This window comes from Wickerhamiella sorbophila, assembly GCF_002251995.1.
Source record: "Wickerhamiella sorbophila strain DS02 chromosome Unknown contig2, whole genome shotgun sequence".
Lineage (NCBI taxonomy): Eukaryota > Fungi > Ascomycota > Dipodascomycetes > Dipodascales > Trichomonascaceae > Wickerhamiella > Wickerhamiella sorbophila.
Genome location: NW_020194005.1, coordinates 1270663 through 1288178, shown reverse-complemented (window position 1 = coordinate 1288178; position 17516 = coordinate 1270663). Strand labels below are relative to the sequence as shown.

General features: G+C 49.5%; 13 protein-coding genes across 13 annotated transcripts; 6 read left to right on the top strand and 7 right to left on the bottom strand.

Moving 5' to 3' along the window:
* Positions 1 to 14: 14 nt before the first annotated feature.
* B9G98_04011 (Replication factor C subunit 1) lies at positions 15 to 2601 on the top strand (the record flags this gene model as incomplete). The annotated part of the gene is made up of 2 exons (XM_024810568.1): positions 15 to 97; positions 141 to 2601. 2 exons carry the CDS (start codon positions 15 to 17, stop codon positions 2599 to 2601), a joined length of 2544 nt encoding a protein of 847 aa, XP_024666336.1.
* Positions 2602 to 2606: 5 nt separating this feature from the next.
* B9G98_04010 (hypothetical protein) lies at positions 2607 to 2948 on the bottom strand (the record flags this gene model as incomplete). The annotated part of the gene is made up of 1 exon (XM_024810567.1): positions 2607 to 2948. The coding sequence occupies one exon, from the start codon at positions 2946 to 2948 to the stop codon at positions 2607 to 2609; it is 342 nt and encodes a 113-aa protein (XP_024666335.1).
* Positions 2949 to 3271: 323 nt separating this feature from the next.
* On the top strand, positions 3272 to 4408 carry B9G98_04009 (MAP kinase kinase MKK2/SSP33; the record flags this gene model as incomplete). Its single annotated transcript, XM_024810566.1, has 1 exon — positions 3272 to 4408. The coding sequence occupies one exon, from the start codon at positions 3272 to 3274 to the stop codon at positions 4406 to 4408; it is 1137 nt and encodes a 378-aa protein (XP_024666334.1).
* Positions 4409 to 4451: 43 nt separating this feature from the next.
* On the bottom strand, positions 4452 to 6131 carry B9G98_04008 (NADPH-dependent diflavin oxidoreductase 1; the record flags this gene model as incomplete). The annotated part of the gene is made up of 1 exon (XM_024810565.1): positions 4452 to 6131. The coding sequence occupies one exon, from the start codon at positions 6129 to 6131 to the stop codon at positions 4452 to 4454; it is 1680 nt and encodes a 559-aa protein (XP_024666333.1).
* A 113-nt stretch (positions 6132 to 6244) lies between these two features.
* On the top strand, positions 6245 to 6940 carry B9G98_04007 (GrpE, mitochondrial; the record flags this gene model as incomplete). The annotated part of the gene is made up of 1 exon (XM_024810564.1): positions 6245 to 6940. The coding sequence occupies one exon, from the start codon at positions 6245 to 6247 to the stop codon at positions 6938 to 6940; it is 696 nt and encodes a 231-aa protein (XP_024666332.1).
* A 31-nt stretch (positions 6941 to 6971) lies between these two features.
* B9G98_04006 (54S ribosomal protein L16, mitochondrial) lies at positions 6972 to 7646 on the bottom strand (the record flags this gene model as incomplete). Its single annotated transcript, XM_024810563.1, has 1 exon — positions 6972 to 7646. The coding sequence occupies one exon, from the start codon at positions 7644 to 7646 to the stop codon at positions 6972 to 6974; it is 675 nt and encodes a 224-aa protein (XP_024666331.1).
* Positions 7647 to 7786: 140 nt separating this feature from the next.
* On the top strand, positions 7787 to 9172 carry B9G98_04005 (Phenylalanine--tRNA ligase, mitochondrial; the record flags this gene model as incomplete). Its single annotated transcript, XM_024810562.1, has 1 exon — positions 7787 to 9172. The coding sequence occupies one exon, from the start codon at positions 7787 to 7789 to the stop codon at positions 9170 to 9172; it is 1386 nt and encodes a 461-aa protein (XP_024666330.1).
* A 35-nt stretch (positions 9173 to 9207) lies between these two features.
* B9G98_04004 (Replication factor C subunit 5) lies at positions 9208 to 10356 on the bottom strand (the record flags this gene model as incomplete). The annotated part of the gene is made up of 1 exon (XM_024810561.1): positions 9208 to 10356. The coding sequence occupies exon 1, from the start codon at positions 10258 to 10260 to the stop codon at positions 9208 to 9210; it is 1053 nt and encodes a 350-aa protein (XP_024666329.1). The 5' UTR covers positions 10261 to 10356.
* Positions 10357 to 11220: 864 nt separating this feature from the next.
* On the top strand, positions 11221 to 13317 carry B9G98_04003 (Fatty acyl-CoA synthetase and RNA processing-associated kinase 1; the record flags this gene model as incomplete). Its single annotated transcript, XM_024810560.1, has 1 exon — positions 11221 to 13317. The coding sequence occupies one exon, from the start codon at positions 11221 to 11223 to the stop codon at positions 13315 to 13317; it is 2097 nt and encodes a 698-aa protein (XP_024666328.1).
* A 190-nt stretch (positions 13318 to 13507) lies between these two features.
* Positions 13508 to 14604, bottom strand: B9G98_04001 (Mitochondrial import inner membrane translocase subunit tim10; the record flags this gene model as incomplete). Its single annotated transcript, XM_024810558.1, has 3 exons — positions 14429 to 14604; positions 14154 to 14196; positions 13508 to 13850 (listed from the first exon to the last, which is right to left on the bottom strand). The coding sequence occupies exon 3, from the start codon at positions 13847 to 13849 to the stop codon at positions 13508 to 13510; it is 342 nt and encodes a 113-aa protein (XP_024666327.1). The 5' UTR covers position 13850; positions 14154 to 14196; positions 14429 to 14604.
* B9G98_04002 (hypothetical protein) lies at positions 14054 to 14473 on the bottom strand (the record flags this gene model as incomplete). The annotated part of the gene is made up of 3 exons (XM_024810559.1): positions 14054 to 14077; positions 14154 to 14345; positions 14429 to 14473. 3 exons carry the CDS (start codon positions 14471 to 14473, stop codon positions 14054 to 14056), a joined length of 261 nt encoding a protein of 86 aa, XP_024666326.1.
* Positions 14605 to 14888: 284 nt separating the features above from the next.
* On the top strand, positions 14889 to 15854 carry B9G98_04000 (putative NADPH-dependent quinone reductase tdiC; the record flags this gene model as incomplete). The annotated part of the gene is made up of 1 exon (XM_024810557.1): positions 14889 to 15854. The coding sequence occupies one exon, from the start codon at positions 14889 to 14891 to the stop codon at positions 15852 to 15854; it is 966 nt and encodes a 321-aa protein (XP_024666325.1).
* A 594-nt stretch (positions 15855 to 16448) lies between these two features.
* Positions 16449 to 16772, bottom strand: B9G98_03999 (60S ribosomal protein L33-B; the record flags this gene model as incomplete). Its single annotated transcript, XM_024810556.1, has 1 exon — positions 16449 to 16772. One exon carries the CDS (start codon positions 16770 to 16772, stop codon positions 16449 to 16451), a length of 324 nt encoding a protein of 107 aa, XP_024666324.1.
* Between the last annotated feature and the right edge of the window lie 744 nt (positions 16773 to 17516).

Sequence of the window (17516 nt, the reverse complement as noted above, 5' to 3'; positions counted from 1 at the left end):
CATAACTTTGACTTATGCCTGACGGCAACATCGTGGACTTTTTCAATCGAGACAAGCGAGCTCATAAGGCTCCCGATGCCGATGGCAAATTGGCCCAGTAAGTACTTTTTGTTGGTTGTGTGACACAATATTGACCCCAGACCGAGTAAGAAGGCCAAGCGCGATACCAAAGAGAAGGCAGTAAAGCCGCCAAGCAAGACATCTTCCCCTAAAAAATCCGCAGCGTCCAAAAAGGTAGTTGAGTTTGCTGATTTGGTGCTCAGCGATGATGACGATGACGACGACATTGTGATACCTGAACGCGTCGTTAAGAGGGAGTCTGCAACCAAGAAACCACCTTCAAATACGGGCGCCAAAGTCCAAGGATCGAAGGCTGCCTCTGCTGAGGAGATTCTGGCCTCAATTCCTGATGCAGAACTTCCAGATACTTCTGATGCCAAGCCTTTCAACTACAATGCGTTCAAGAAGAACGCTGGCCCCGAGCCCACTGGCGGCGATGTTGAGATTCCTGACGCGGCTGAAAATTGTTTGGCAGGCATGACGTTTGTGTTCACTGGAATCATGCCCACTCTACCTCGAGATCAGGCCCAGGACGTTGTGAAGCGCTACGGCGGGAAATGCACGACTGCTCCTTCTAAACGCACCACTTGTGTTGTTTTGGGCCATGATGCCGGCCCAAAAAAGATCTCCACGATCAAACAGCTCGGTATCAAGGCAATAGATCAAGAAGGCTTCCTGGATCTCCTTCGTCAGATGCCTGCTAATGGTGGTTCCAGCGAACAGGCCAAAGCCCAGCAGGTCAGAAGGGCTAAAGAAGAAGCCAAAATTGCTAAAGCAGCTCAGCAATTGCAGAGTGAAACCAAGCCTGTCGTTGAAAGCTCTTCACAAGGTGGAGAAATTGGTCATAGCAAAATTGACGACACGGATCCATCCCAACAGCTTTGGACGACTAGATACGCTCCCAAACAAATGTCCGATGTTTGCGGCAATGGTACTATCGTCAAAAGACTTGCAAATTGGCTCGAGAGCTGGCGAAAAAATTACAAGCTTGGATTTCCTCCTGGCGATAATTCGGGCTCAGAGTTCAGGGCGGCGATGCTGTATGGCCCACCCGGTGTGGGTAAAACTACAGCCGCAAATCTAGTTGCTCGCATGCAAGGATTCGATGTTATTGAATATAATGCAAGTGATACTCGCTCGAAATCGCTGCTCCAGTCGCACGTATCTCAAACGCTGAAAAACACATCTTTGGCTGGGTATTTTGGATCAAATGCCAAGGACCAAGGCAAACCACTGTGTATCATTATGGATGAGGTCGATGGAATGTCTTCCGGTGATCGCGGCGGTGTGGGCGCAATGGCAGCGTTTGCGAAGAGCACTTCGGTCCCTCTCATCTTGATTTGCAACGAACGCCGTTTGCCAAAAATGAGGCCTTTTGATAAAGTGGTATACGATTTGCAGTTCCGAAGGCCTGACGCTGGCTCCATTCGTAGCCGAATTTTAACAATCGCCCAAGTCGAGGGTCTAAAAATCGACTCCAACACTGTTGATCGACTGGTGGAGTCAACGGGCTCGGATATTCGACAAATCCTGACTCTGCTGTCTACGTATGCACGCACCAACAACTCTATGTCCTTCACTGAAGGAAAAGAGTTTGCCAAAAGCTGGGATAAGGAGGTTATTCTCAAGCCGTTTGATATTGTTGCCAAGTATTTGGGCGGCGGAATGTGGGGTCCAGCAAGTGGCATGAACATGAACGATAGAATGAACTTATACTTCAATGATTACGATTTTTCGCCGCTATTTGTTGCTGAAAATTACCTGCTCGCCCGCTCCAATCGTAAACCACGGGGGTCCACCGATCTTGAAATGGCCTGCAAAGCTGCAGATGCTATTTCCGAGTCAGATCTGGTAGACAAGATGATTCATGGAACACAGCAGCAGTGGTCACTTATGCCCGAGCACGCTGTTATGTCTTGTGTTATTCCTAGCTATTACGTTGCCGGAAATATTACTGGCCGCATCAACTTCCCAGCATACCTGGGACAGAATTCAAAACGAGGAAAGTACAAGCGCGTGCTGGCGGAAATCCAAGCTCATATTCGCTTGCATGCCTGGGTTGCTGCACAAGAAATCCGTTTAGAGCTCCAACCGGCCTTTGTTGATAAACTCTTGGACCCCATCTTGGTAAAAGGAGCTGATGCCCTTGAGACAGTCATGGCGGTTATGGACGACTACTTCATTACCAAGGAAGATTTTGATAACCTCATTGAGCTTGGCGTTGGACCAAACAACCCTGAGATGCGGTATAAAAAGGTCCCCACAGCAGTTAAAACGGCATTCACTCGCAAGTACAACGCCAGCTCACACCCCGTGCCTTTCATGCGCACTGAAGAGGTAAAGTCGGCTGCAAAGAAAGCAACTGTGCCTGATGTTGAGGGCATTGTGGCCGACGATATGGAGCCGGAGCCGGAACCAGAGAAAGAGGATACACTAGAAGAGAGCCTCGGGAAGAACAAATATATTAAGGTGCCCAAGGGTAAGCCAAAAGCCAAAGCCAAACCAAAGGCTAAAGCGGCTCCCAAAAAGGCCAAAAAATAGCTGAATTAAATAGGTCGGTGTCGGGTGCTATCCTGTAGTCTATCTATTTTGACTTGCAGTTCCGTGGACCACTGGTCCAGTTCTTCCACAAGGTGTTCGAGAGATGCAATTGTTGATTCAAGTGTGTCTAGATGCGTTTCTGCCTCAATCATCTGCTCTTTGGCAGCTGCATAGCCGCCTACCACAGCTACCGCCGGGCGTATATCCTCAGCAAAGTCCGAACATTGGCCGATAGCATTGTGTGTGAGTCTTTCCAGCAGCTCAATTTGGCCAACCGCTATGTCGGTCTCGTTCTCAACAACGTAATGGGCTGCCTCGATGGCTTGCACGAGCTTTTTCTTGGGCATTCCAGCGCTCTTGTTCTAATCTGTGGAAACCTTAGGTAAGGGTCGTTTTTGCGTTTTAATTTCCCGGCTGGTAACCTTGTAACTGGAGGTAAAGTTCTATACGAAGTTTATGTAGAGGTTTCGACACCATTTTACACTTTAAGTGAGAATTCATCAGATTCGCCGCGCGGCAACCACCCAGAACCTCCGTGATGCCCCCTGTCCCCCTGCAAGGAGCGTGCATCGGAGGTTTAGTCAAAGGATCGTCACTGGGAGGTGATCTGTACTCTGTCTTACTGCGCTTGTGAAAACGGCTTCGAGCTTTTGGCGGCGACTTGGTGCAGATGAGTTTGCCATTTATCCGACCGCCAACAGGCAAAGGTCCCAAGCAGAGCTTGAAACTCGAAATACCCTCGAGCGGGTTTGCCAAGGGACACTCCCGCGGCGAGTCCTGGACATCGGACGACTCGTCGGAAAGTACGGCGTCGATGATGTCTCAGGACCAGTTCACTACAGAACTTGTGGCAAGGCTCGAGCTTGCCAACACTCCGGAAAACGCCTCGATTGCCGGGATGTCTCAAAAGCGTTGGCAGGACGCGTCCCAGAACGGTGACATCGTGGAGATTAAGCGGCTGGGGGAAGGCTCTGGAGGTTCTGTGAAGCTGTGTAAATTATGTGGTCACAACGAGCTTTTTGCATTGAAAGAAATTGCTGCAAATCCTAATGAAGACATCCAAAAGCAAGTCTTACGAGAGCTGCAGTTCAATTGCTCGTGTGCTAGTCCGTATATTGTCAAGTACTATGGTGCTTTTCTGGGGGCAGACACAGGGTCGATGTTTATCGCTATGGAATACTGCGAGTACGGCAGTCTGGATGCACTCAAAAAGAAAATAAAAGAGCGAGGTGGCCGTATCGGTGAGAAGGTCCTCGCCAAAATCGCCGAGTCAGTTCTTCGGGGAATCACTTATCTTTATGACCGCAGCATTATCCACCGCGATATAAAACCACAAAACATTTTACTCAACAATAAGGGCCAGGTAAAGCTTTGCGACTTTGGCGTCTCTGGCCAGGTTGTAAACTCTTTGGCAACAACATTCACCGGCACCTCTTTCTACATGGCACCGGAACGTATCCAAGGCCAGCCCTATACAGTTACATCCGATGTTTGGTCTTTAGGTCTCACCTTGCTAGAGCTCTCGCAGTGCAAGTTCCCGTTTCAGCAGGATAACGATACCCCGTTAATGCCTATTGAGCTGTTGGCGGAGATTGTGAAGATGCCGTCACCGCTGTTGCAAGATGAACCTGAAAGTGGAATCAAATGGTCGAAATCGTTCCATCATTTCACAAAATGCTGCTTGGAGAAAGACCCCTCCAAGCGTCCTTCACCCCAGCACTTATTATCACATCCCTGGATTGTTGGACACGCACAAAAGACGGTGAAAATGGACAAATTCCTCAAAGAATGCTGGAGCGACGCTTAGACCCCTTTTTTATATGCATTTTTAATATTACACAATCATTTATTTACCATGTTTCTTCGATAAAAGTCCGATGCTTTTCTTTGTAGGCCATTACTTTAGCAGCAGTTTCCTCATCTAAATGACGAGTGCGTTTCAAAACGTCCACAAACGCTTCTCGGACAGCTCGTGGCATACTTCCTGAAGATCCGCACAGGTAGACCAAAGCTGTCGGCAGATATGCTGTGATCTTTTCGGCAGCAGCCTCGATTTGGTTTTGGACATAGCCACCGCCTTCACGTGAAAATGCATTGAACACGGTGAGATCAGTCGCTTCAGCCATTTGTTTCCATTCCTCGCCGTATAAATAATCTTTATGTTCAAAACGACAACCAAAAAATAAGAAAATTGGAGCTTTGTGGTTTTTGAGAGTGTGTAACAAACTCCGCACTGGGGCGATACCCGTCCCTGCAGCGACTAATATTACTGCTTGATCTGCTTGAAGCTTGGATTCAATCGAAATGGGGGCGGGCTCTATAGTGATTCCAATTTCATCACCGGGCAGCAAAGTTTCAATGTATCTCGAGCAAAGTCCTTTACGTCCTCGCTTTAGGATAGTCTTATACTTTACCAGTGCCACACACAGCTCAATAGTAGGCTGGTTTGTGGGAGATGCAATGGAAAATGCGCGGGGCCAGATAAGAGGAAACAGATCCAGGATATACTCGAACGGAATTTTTATGGATTCAAACTCCAGGATTGTTTCTATTACCGAGCGTCTTGGTCGATTTGCATAATTATAAAGGTCGTCAATACCTTCTGTTGTTGCAAATTCAGCCAACCGCTCAGCTTCGTTGCCGCTGCAAAAGTTAGAGGCCAGCTTGAAGAATGACCGACGAGGAATACCGTTCAAGTCAAGATGCCATGTGAAGAGTGATCTCAGGGTGACTGGTTGAACTAAAGGCCTCGAAAGTAGTTCTACCCATTTTTCGTCCACATGAAGCTCTTTGTCGGCGATATCATTCCACCCTTGATAATCAAGTAAAGCGTCAACATGAACAGATACATTGCTTGGGTACAAATATGCAACTGCTCCTGGCTCATACTTGACGGGATGCTCAGGATCAAGCTTGATGTGGCGCACATCTTGGAAATGATCAGGGGCCGTAATCCGATCATTGGCGGCCACTTTGGCTTTCAAAAGGGCTTTGTCGACTTTGGGAGACGTTCCAAAGCAGATTTTGTATTTTGGCGGGAGCTGTGCCGTCACGGGGAGAATATCTTCAATTTTCAGTTCAGTAGCCAGAACCTGCAGAGCGTTGTCCATCCATTGATCAAACACAATTTCGACGCCATCGGGGTTTTGCTCGTCGCCCTCACTTCTAGCGACAAAGGACGTAGCACCCAGTTGAACAAACCTCGTGTAGATTTTCCGAATGGCCCAGTTAAACTGTTTGTACGCATTATCACCAACACCAAAGGCACCGAACCTGACAGACTGCAAGGTATCTCGGGCCAAAGATGCTTTGAGAAGCTCAGTCCATAGCGGATACGCGTTTCCCGGTAGCACACCTTGACCAGTCGTGGAGCACACTACAAATACGTACTTGTTTGCCTGCAAGTCCGAAACCGACACCATTCCGAACGGTAGCACTTTGCAGTCGATTTGCATGCGGCGAATGCGGTCACCTAAGACCTCGGCAAGCTCTGCTGCGTTTCCCGTCTCACTTCCATAGAGAACAAGCATTATTCACAGACTTTTCAGATTTCCCGTCCCAGCCTGGATATTCAGTCACCTGCCCCGGATTACAAAGTCTGTCAAAAAAACCTCCACCCCAAACGACAGTTTTTTTTCACGAGATGTTCCGATCGTTAGCCGTCAAAACAGTTCGCCCCGCTGCTTTTGCTGGAATCCGTCCTGCTGCTCGAGTAGCTGTGATGCTCAAGCGTTTTTATTCCGAAGCCAAACCGGCTGCCAACCCTGAGGCAACTGACGCCCCTGCTGCTGGTGAAGCCGCGGAGGCCGCGGAGACTCCAGTTGGGTCCGAGCTGCAAAAGAAGCTTGCAGAAGTCACTGCCAAGTACGAGGCCAAAGACAAGGAGTGTGCCAAGTTTAAAGACGCTTATGCCCGTGCGATTGCCGATTTCCGTAACCTGCAAAAGACTACCGAGCGGGAGATCGAAAAATCCAAAGCTTTTGCTTTGCAAAAATTCGCCAAGGACCTGGTTGAGTCTGTTGATAACTTTGACCTGGCTCTGGAAGCCGTCGCCCAGGAAAACCTCGAAGGAAACTCGGGTAACAAGGATCTGATCGAGTTCTATCAGGGCATCAAAATGGTTCAGGAAGTGTTCGAGCGCACACTGGAGAAGCACGGTTTGACCAAGATGAACCCTATCGGCGAGGAGTTTGACGCCAACCTCCACGAGGCCACTTTCCAGGTCCCACAGCCCGACAAGAAGCCTGGAACTATCTTCCACGTCCAGCGGGTTGGGTTCAAGCTTAATGACCGAGTCCTGCGTGCCCCTAAAGTCGGTGTTGTTGCCGAAAGCGAGTAAGTATGTACATAGATTCTCTTTCATTTTTACTTTACCGCCGCAGATACTTGCGTACCTCGGGGTCCTTATCGTACTCATAATTAGTCCACTTTTTGGTGGGTGTCTCTTTGATTTTTTCAAAGTAGTTGATAGGATCACGGCTTGCCGGGTCGGCAGTCTTGAATCCGACCTTTGGCAGCGTTTCCTTGGTCACGAATTCCCAGTTTCCAGGCAGCTTGTCCTTGGCGACCCGAAGAGCGTCCCTGGCCACCTGTTCAGGCACGTTGCCGCTGATTTCAAAGGCCACCTTGCCAGTGGGCACACGCACAGCCCAGTACTCGAAGGCACCTTTACCTTTACCCATACGAGTCTCATTACCTTTGACACACACCGCGAGGCCGCAGTGAAGACGACGGTAAAGAGTGCCGGAGAGTGGTCTGAGGGTACGCATGATACTGTTATCTGCCTCTTTGAGCTGAATAGCCTTGATTCGGACACCCTCGCTGCGCAAACGCAGGCCGTATTCACCAAAAACGACGGTCGATCCCTTGGTCGAGCCGCCGGTGCGAACGGGCACTCGGCCCTTGAATTTCTTGTCGCGCTGGCGGGTTTTGGGCTCGTATGAGTGTTTGAAACGAACCTGTGTTGCCGAAGCACGCATCACCGCAGACGCAGCAGCCGTAGCGGGCCGGGCCACTGCGCCAAAAAGACTGGCAATTTTCAGCATGATTAATCAGAGAGCGGTTTGACAGTGAAATTTGTAGGCTATCGCGAGGCAGCGAAGGGACGCAATTAAAAATAGTGAAAATTAAGAAACCGTCTGGTTACTGACATGTAGAATAATAAAGTTTTGAGACCTGGTGAAAAATGACTATCTTGACAGAGCTTGGCCTATATGTTCAGCTCAAGCTTGAAAGCTTACACATGATTCGTGTATCACGAGGCGTGAGTCGAGCCGTTTGGCCAGTTCAGCTAATTCGCCGTAACTCTGTTCTTGTGGGAGGCAAAGAGTACAAGACAGACGAATGGACAAATGTTCCGCCTGCCATTATCGACTTAGTAGGCCGAAACCTCCATCGTCAGCCCAACCACCCGATTGGAATCATCCGGTCGCTGATTGAAAAACGCCTGGTTCCCCTGGGGTTTACCCCATATAACGAGTTCAGTCCGATTGTGTCAAAGTATAAGAACTTCGACAGTCTTGGATTCCCCGAGGACCACCCTGGGCGAAGCAAGTCCGACACCTACTACATCAATAAAGACACCCTTCTCCGCACCCACACGTCAGCTCACGAAATCGAGTGCTTCCAAACAACAAAAACACCTGGCTACCTTATTGCTGCAGACGTCTATCGCCGAGACACTATTGATCGAACCCACTATCCCGCTTTCCATCAAATGGAAGGTGCCCGGACCTGGTCAAAGACCGAACACGGCGATAAGCTCGCTGATGCGATTCGGGCTGACTTAGAGGCTCTGCCTGATTCTGGAATCCAAGTTGAGGACCCCAATCTGCCTTTCCACGCCGGGAATCCAAAGGAGCCCGCTCACAGTGAGGAGGTATCTACTCTTCTCGGCCAGCATCTCAAACGCACTATCGAGATCGTTATGGGCGACATGTTTTCTGCCGCCAAGGCTGCTGCCATTGCTAATGGGTCCACGGATCCCGATCTTCATAAGCCGCTTAAAGCTCGTTGGATCGAGGCTTATTTCCCTTGGACATCGCCCTCCTGGGAAATTGAAATCTGGTGGAAAGGCGAATGGCTTGAAATGTCCGGTATGGGCGTGGTCAGACAGCACGTGTACGATACTGCTGGAATGAGTGACTGCGTTGGATGGGCTTTTGGTATCGGGCTGGAGCGCACGGCGATGATTTTGTTTGGTGTGCCTGACATTCGTCTTTTCTGGTCAAAAGATCCGCGTTTCCTCGACCAGTTCACGGCTGGCAAAGTTACCAATTTCGAGCCTTGGTCCAAATACCCCAGCACGTCGAGAGACGTGGCTTTCTGGTGCCCTGAACAAGATGTGCACGAGAACGACGTTATGGAGATTGTCCGCTCTCGTGGCGGTGACTTGGTTGAAAATGTCTCGCTAGTTGACGAGTTTGTTCACCCCAAGACCAACCGCAAGAGTCAATGCTACCGTATTACCTACCAGAGTATGGAACGCTCATTGACGAATGACGAAGTGAACGCCATTCAAACGTCGGTGGTACATGATCTAACTTCTCAGCTTGGTATTGAAGTGCGCTGATACTTCTTTGCCTGTTTGTATATACTTAAGAACACTTATGCTTCCTCTAAAATTCGCATTGTGCTGGCAGTAAACGCCTCTAGATGGTAGATTCCTTTATTCCCCAGCCGTAAACGATGATCATATAATGCAGCGGCATCCACGATATTCTTCCCCGCTACTGCCGAGACTCGTGGTAATAAGGCGAACAGCAACTCTTTAAGAATGACTGTCTCAGGAATACAGTGTGTCAAGAGCTCGTAGTAGTCTTTTCTTACCGATGCAAGCTGCTGTACGGTTCTTGACTTTACAATCGATTGGGCAATCCGATCAATCATCAGTTGCCAGTCGGTAAGAGGCACTTGGGTACTGGCATCAATTTTTTCCGAGCGAGCATACATTGTCTCCAGCATCAACAACGCACGTCTTAAATTACGATTGCTTTTCTCCGATATGTTTTGCCAGAGCTGGTTGCGAGCGGCATCATCCTGCGGTAATTGAACGTCCTGTGCATCTGCCACCTTGGCCAGAACATTGCCGATATCTTCGGTTGTCGGTGCTGGAACTCTCACAAGAAGAGTTCGCGATTTGATAGGACCCATAATGCTACCAGTCGTGTTGGCTAGGAGAATAAGTCGAAGGTTAGGCGAGTAGATCTCCATTGTACGACGTAGAGCTGCCTGTGCATCGCGAGTCAAAGAGTCCGCTTCGTTGATAACAACAACCTTGAAGCGGTGCTTGGCAGTCACATCCACAGGCTGTGTTTGGGCGATTTCTTTTAGCAGTTCCTGCACAACGACGCGATCTTGGTTGCCAGCTTCGGCAGGGTTGATCTCGATGTGATGGTTGCTGGAAACAAGAACAAAGTCAAATTTGCGCGTGCCGGCTTGCAGCACCCGCTGCTCCTCTTTGATTTTGAGCGCAGACGGGCCAAAAAGTTCGCGAAGAAGACAGGAAACCCGGGTCTTTTTTCCTGCTCCGGGCGGGCCATATACAAGCAAGTGAGGGAAGTCCTCCTTATCCGCAAGCCGTCTCAGTGTTTCCGTCAAAGGCTCATTATAATCCAGGCTTTCCAGCGACGTTGGCCTATACTTGTGAACCCACAGCATAGATGACAACTCCCAACACCTCTGACACACGCGACGGAGGTTAATTGAACGGGGGTATTGCGACAGTCGAGCCAGATGCCCCGATTTACTCTCATGCGAGTGCCATTGCGACTAGATTTTGTATTCCGAATAACTATTGGCTCTAAATAGTGCGGCTAGGCTGTTTCATGTTAGGAAATGCGTGTGCTTAAAAATAGACACTCCACAAGAACAGACAGCAGGTAGCCGTTCCTGTGCTGACAAGCCCACATTCCAAGGTGAAATAATATCGTTGTAAAAAGCAGACAAGGAATAGATTGGGCGGCGATTTCAAATTCATGAGGTAAATACTGTGCTGCCGTTACCTTCTCTGTGTTTCCTTCTTCATATATACAGAAATACTGCCGCTAAAACGTTTGCTGCAGCACGTTCCCTTCATCAAGGTGCCTAATAAGCAGCTCCGCGCGAACCGCGTCATGCAAGAAGCATAGGTCCGCGATCCGTCCCAAATAGGGTGTTTGTGTGGTGGGTCATAAAGGCCGCTCACAACAAGAGGTTGTGGCAACAGAAACCAGAACATTGTCAGACGACTAACCGAAATTCTATTATTTTGGTTTTGTATTTCAGATTAAATATACTTTTCCAGCTGCATTGTTTTACGTTTGGCCTCAAAGCTACCCTGGTGAGCTTTCGCCTAGTGTATTATTCCCCAGTGTGCTTACCCCTTCATCTTTCCCTCCACCCCTAGTATACGTCAAAGTGGGCGTGGTGAGTCCGAACTTTGCTTGAAATCGAACTTTCACCTTTCGGATCGATAAATTTCTAATTGATTTCCTTATAATCTGGCTGGATTCTCTTCTATCCAGTTCTTGATTCCCCTTTTTTGCCGACGAAAACGCCAACGCTCCAAGCAGCAAACAAAAGCGCTTTCCTGCCCCTTTCCCCCTTGTTTTTTGTACGCATTCTAAGTTTTATTCTTTAATGGACCAGCCCAAAATTTCCTCGCGGTTGTCTACATCCTCCCGCTTGTCTTCCAGCATCTCCCGACGCGTCAACCGAGAAGCTCGGTTCGGCGACTATATACTCGGATCGACCCTTGGTGAAGGCGAATTTGGTAAAGTAAAGTTGGGTTGGAAGAAAAATGGCTCCCAGGTGAACCAGGCCGCGATTAAACTTATCCGCAAGGACACTGTTCCACCTAAATCGCAACGAGAGATCAAAGTGTTTAGAGAAATCAATGCTCTCAAAATTTTACACCACCCGAACATTGTCAAGCTTGAGCAAGTCATCCAAAATGACAAGTACATTGGAATTGTTCTTGAATACGCTTCGGGAGGTGAGCTTTTCGACTACATTCTTGACAACCGCAGTCTCAAAGAGCATGTGGCTGCCAGGCTGTTTTCACAGCTGGTGTCAGGCGTCTATTATTTGCATTCAAAAGGTATCGTGCACAGAGACTTGAAGCTTGAAAATTTACTGCTTGATAAGAACAAGAACGTGATCATCACAGATTTTGGCTTTGCAAACTCTTTCCGCAACAAAGGCAACCAGCTCATGTCGACCTCATGTGGCTCCCCGTGCTATGCTGCTCCAGAGCTCGTGGTATCGGACTCCAAATATGACGGCCGTAAGGTAGATGTATGGTCCTGTGGCGTTATTCTCTACGCCATGCTCGCTGGGTACTTGCCCTGGGACGACGATGCCGAGAACCCAAACAGCGATAACATCACCCGGCTGTACAAGTACATTACAACCACTCCGCTCACGTTCCCGGAATACATGCCCGCGACTCCGCGCGACGTTCTGCGGCGAGTATTGGTAGCCGACCCGGAAAAGCGTCTGTCGCTGGCGGCAGTGCGCTCACATCAATGGCTCGCTCCTTACGCTGCATTTTTGTCGGTCACACCAAAGGAATGGGACGATGTGTATACTCGTAATCTTGAGAAGCAAGCGCAGCTAAGTGCAGCGGCTTCAGGTCCCTCTTCGGCGGCCGCGGCCGCGGCTGCATCAACCAGCGGTATGGTTCGGTCCCACTCTACGCAGGTCCGCGCAGAGCCATCGACCCAAACCGCTCTACCGCAAAGAGGTCATGTTCGCTCAAGCTCCGCAATGCCAATCTCAGCACCTATACCCGCAGCTACACCGGTCGTAGAAAATCATCCGGGCATGGCTGCCTCGGCCGCTGCGCACAGCACTCGCCGCATGTCTGCGATGCCGACAATGTCGACTGCTCCTCGGTCGCATCAGAGGACTACTTCTCAAGTTGCAGACACCAGCTCTGCCGGAACTTCGCAGACTGCGAAGATACCATCTCCTTCAAAGACTCGATCCCGACTCCCTGCCCCTCAAGGCAAACCGCGTCCTATTTCGTTCCACCCGACAAGCACCTCTCATGCACTTTATCAGCCTGACACGGATTCGAATGGAGCAGTTTCATCTTCTTATGCCCTAGGGACGAATTCGGGATTCTCTTTGTACACGCCACGGGCATCGCAGCCTCGAGTTGAACTTTCTCACGCTGCCGCGAAATCTGGGGAAATTTCGCGGCCTCTGTCCTTCGTACAGTCTGCTAGTGCCCAGCGATTAGTTTCGATGGCTCCAGACACTGACCATGTTGTGCAGGCTACCGCTCAGCCTGCGCAGCTGCCCATGAACCCACCTCCGCCACCGCCTCCTACGCAGGCCACGGTCCAGCGCCAACAGCAGCCTTCCCCAATGCATATTGACGCTGTGCGCTCAAAGACGAGCGATGTTGCCATGAAAGACTCTATTACCCTCCATCAAAGACGCGCCTCTGGTTTCTCGCGGCTGTTCAGCGCAGATACTCGCAGACACTCTGCGGTGCCAGTTCCGGTTGCAGGAAATGTTCCGGTGGATCGAAGGCGGTTCAGCAATGTTTTTGGATTCAGCAACAGCCGCGAGCGGGTATACACTGTGCCTGAGGAAGACCCTCGCCGTACCGGATTGCAGGTGTCGCAGGATGTGGAGAACCGATCTAGAGTTCCTCAGACAAAAGAGCCCTCAGCAGCGAAGAAGATGGTGAACTTCTTCCGCCGCCGGTCCACTGTTGCCAGCTAGTTGATCTTTGTTGTTATATATTATTGTATGTTTTTCATTCGTTCTAAGCTAATCGGATACGGTTCTAATTTATACATTTGAACCGTGTTGGTTTATTTACAAAAGAAGATCTCTTTTTTCATTCTTTTTTTCCAACAGAGACGTGTGCTTGCTGGCAATAAAAACGGCTTTGAAATGGGATATATAGGCTTTACTTTGACTCGGAGACTTCAGCGATTCGATGTTGGCCCATGGTTGGTAGGACTTGAGATAGAGATGTGTGTTTGGTAGGGTCGGCTTTAAGCTGGAACTGCTCATTAACAATGAGGTTGGTCTGCATATACTTTGAGACACAACGATCAATACAGCATTGTTCGCCCTTGGTGAGTTCCTCCTCATGGTAGTAAGGCGGGAAGCACTTGCTGCGGCAGCTGGAAACAATATTTCCGAAAAGATCCATCATTGCAGCGAGCTCTCTCTCAGCAGCCTCAACTCTGACCTGGTTCACGTCCATGGAACCCGCGTTGAGCATACTGCCCATAAACAGCGACATGCTTACTAGGACGAAAAAATTGGTGGAGCCGAAAATACCCATAGAGGGACTTGGCGTGAGAACAGGCGAAGGGAATAGGACGCTTTGAAGCAAGGAGAGCGAAAGGAAGCAAAAAAGAGTCGAAGGACGAAACATATAATTTATATAGGTTACAACTTGGGGAACAGAGGTGTTCGTTGTCGCGTTTTCGTTTTGTATATGCGTTTAGCTGGTAGAAGGTTTCTCCAACTTGAGTTAGTATTGGACTGAGATGATTGCGAACAAAAACACTCCGAGTCTGTTTCTGTAGTGCCCTGGTACTTACCTTCCAAACCGAGTTGAGCTTGAAGTCCTTAGGAGCAATGGGGCTGTCAGACTGGCCCCGGGCCCGGCCAGTAAGGCGAATGTCGCGCTCAATGAGAGAGCGATCGAAAGCATCGACGTTCCAGCGGTCACGCTTGCCATCGTTACGGAGGTAATGAACGGCGCTCAAACCACCACCACAAATGGTCAGAAGCTGGGGTTAGTATTGGTTCCAATTGGTGGACGCCTAGAAAAAAACAGCAGCTTTTAATAAGGCGTGTCGTTAGTCAAACATACCGAAAACATGATGCCATAGGGCAACAGAGCCTCGAAGGGAATCATCGTTACTGAAGTTAGTTTGTGTTAGCAAAGCTCCTATTGGGAGGTTTGAGCACTGAGGTTAGGGCCTGGAGGGTCGAGCCAGGTAGTAGGGGGACTGCGAGATGGTGAACTAGGGGCTAATAGTATGAAAATTGGAGAAAAGGGTTGGCGCTGACGCCCCATAATGCACGAAAAGGGCTGCAGGAGAAAGCTTCAGCGGCCAGTCACCCTAGTTCGGAGAACCGATTGTAATTTGAAACGTGTACTCCAATGGAATAGTTCATCCAGGCAGCCAATCCAGTTCGCTATCTCAGCTGGCTCCCACTCTATTGGCTTTGACAAAAACCCTGTTTGCATGCTTTGACCCTACCCTCATGCGCTTATGTCGGTCCGCAGTTGCCTCCGTAAGTTGTTATCAACCTATCCACCGTTAAGAATGCGAGCGGCAGTTGTAGAAACGTTGGGGAAACCACCTGTCTACGGTACCTTTCAGGAACCGCAAGCTCTGGAGAATGAAGAGGTTGTTGAGGTTTTGACAGCCGGCATCAAACAGCTTGAACGTAGTGCTGTCGCTGGCGTCCATTACTCCAGCCCTAAGAAATTGCCAATCGTACCTGGTATTGACGGCGTTGGTCGTACAAAGGACGGCAAACGAGTGTTCTTTGCTTCATTCCGTCGTCCTTATGGCGCAATGGCAGAGCGTAGCGTCGCTTCTTGGACCGTGCCAGTACCCGATGGGGTAGATGACGCCACCGCTGCAGCTCTGATCAATCCAGCCTTTGCCGCCTGGCTGCCGTTACACTGGCGCGCTGAGATGCAGCCTGGTGAAACTGTGCTGATTATCGGTGCCACCAGTGCCTCAGGCAAGCTGGCAGTTACTGCTGCACGTCAGGCCAAGGCCGGGCGGATCGTCGCCGCTGGACGTAGGCTAGAGGTGCTGGAAAAACTGGATGTGGATGCCATAGTGGACCTGAAGTTGGAGGGCGATGAATTGAAGCAGGCCTTTGCCGATGCAGCTGGGCCTGGCGGCTATCAGGTGATTGTCGACTATATCTGGGGCCCTGCGACTGAAGCACTCCTTGCCACGCTGAACAATCACGACCTTTCTTCGCACGCTGGGGGACGCGGTATTCGCTTGGTCAACGTCGGATCTATGTCGTCGCCAACTATTACTTTGCCTGCAGGGGTGTTACGCAGTAGTCAGTTGCAAATCCTTGGTAGTGGCACTGGCAATTTCCCGCCCGTCCCAGAGATGCAGCGGTACGTGAAGGACATCTTGGATATGGCAGCAAAGGGAGTGCTCACCATTGAAACTCAAGAGCACCCGCTGGCTGAGATTTCCGAGGTGTGGGATTTGAACAAAGTGGGTGATGTACGCTCGGTGATGCGCATTTCTCATTAAGTCCCTACTTCTTTGCACAAGTGCAAAAATACGTGTCTAGAAGTCTGCAGGAGGCAGTTTCGTATCGTAGCCAGCAGCTGTGCCCAATAGAATTACAATAGCCAAATCTTATAGAACAAGTTTACTAGGTCGTCACGCATATGAGCCACTGCTCTGACACGCAGGTTGAGGTTGCTGTGCCAGAAGCATCGATATTTGGGTGACCGTTAGTATATGAGACAGAAGTACCCACAGTCTGCAATTGATCAGGCATTGCCCAGATCCGAAGAGTGGTCCTCAGTGACAGGGATTACCGCTTAACATCGAAACTCAGCAGGCTGTCAAGAATGCTAACACACTCTAATATTTACAATACTCAAGCAAAAATAGTCACTAACTAATTCAATACTTAATTGACTCCGACAAACACTCGCTGGAGAACGTAGATGCACCTGGGGTTCCCACAAGCACAGACTACACACTATAATCAAGTGTCACAACTGTAGACAGATGCTCACGACTAGACACATAAAATGAATCCTTAAACTTATAAACTAGCGAGATACGTACTCGTGATTTAAGGTTTTATATTAAGACTATATTGAGCGTGCAGTCTTAGATGTTGGAGGGGTAGAGCATGACGCGGACAGAAGCGCCAAAGGTCTTGGGAGGCAAGTTCTTGCGGAAAGAAGCGCGGACGACGCCGGAGTTGCCATGAGTGCGGGTGATCTTACCCCAAATGACGCGGATCTTGGAGCCACGGATCTCCTTGGAGGCGCGGTAGACAAAGGCGACACGCTTGCCAAGGTAGAACTTGGCCTCCTCAGGAGTGGAAACACCCTCAACCTGGATCAGGGAAACAGAGGGGTTGTTGGTACGCTTGGAGCGCTGGTACGACAGGTGCTTGCCCTTGACATACAAACGGTGAGTCTCGGCCATTATTGTGGATGCGGTGAACCCTGGACTTGTGAGTCGTTATTACACACACCGGCTGGAGAAACCGTGCCGCTTATAAGCCCTAAGCCCTAGTATCTACCGACAACCTCTTACGTAACAGCCTAGTTGTCAGAGAAACATGCCACTTGGAGTGATTGCAGCTTGATCTCCAGTGAAACATACGAGATTTTGGTGAAACAATGTTTGTTTTGCTTCCGGCCTAATTCCAGCTTCCCCAAAACACCCAATCCTCGTTGCCCAACCTAGTATGGTTCATGTAGCCTGCTGCACGATGCTTGGTGTACGAAAAAATTTACGCCCAAACCCTGGCCATCGTCAACTATATAAGCACGGAACGAACGACATTTTCGGTATGCGATGTACTCTATGGATCATTTCTATAGTAAGCATCCTTTTTGAGCTCTTCTAAAGAGCCACAGAATCCAACTTGGTTGATGAGGTGGATACCTGCACGCCCTAGAGTGAGGCACGATCATTTGATGGACGTCTTCGGACTCATCATCTATCACAAAACCTTTACTACGGTCTTGATACACGGTATTGTCGTCTAGGATCGCTGATACTCTGTTTGCAAGCTTGTCTTGTAGCAGACTCAGTGGATCTATTGGGAGATTATTACTTTCTCGACCTTAAGGAGCGATGATCTCTACCCTTTGTATGTGCTCCTCCGGGAGAGTTGCTTAGGGTGGGTGTGTATGGCTGTCTGACAAGTTTCTTTCTTTGGCT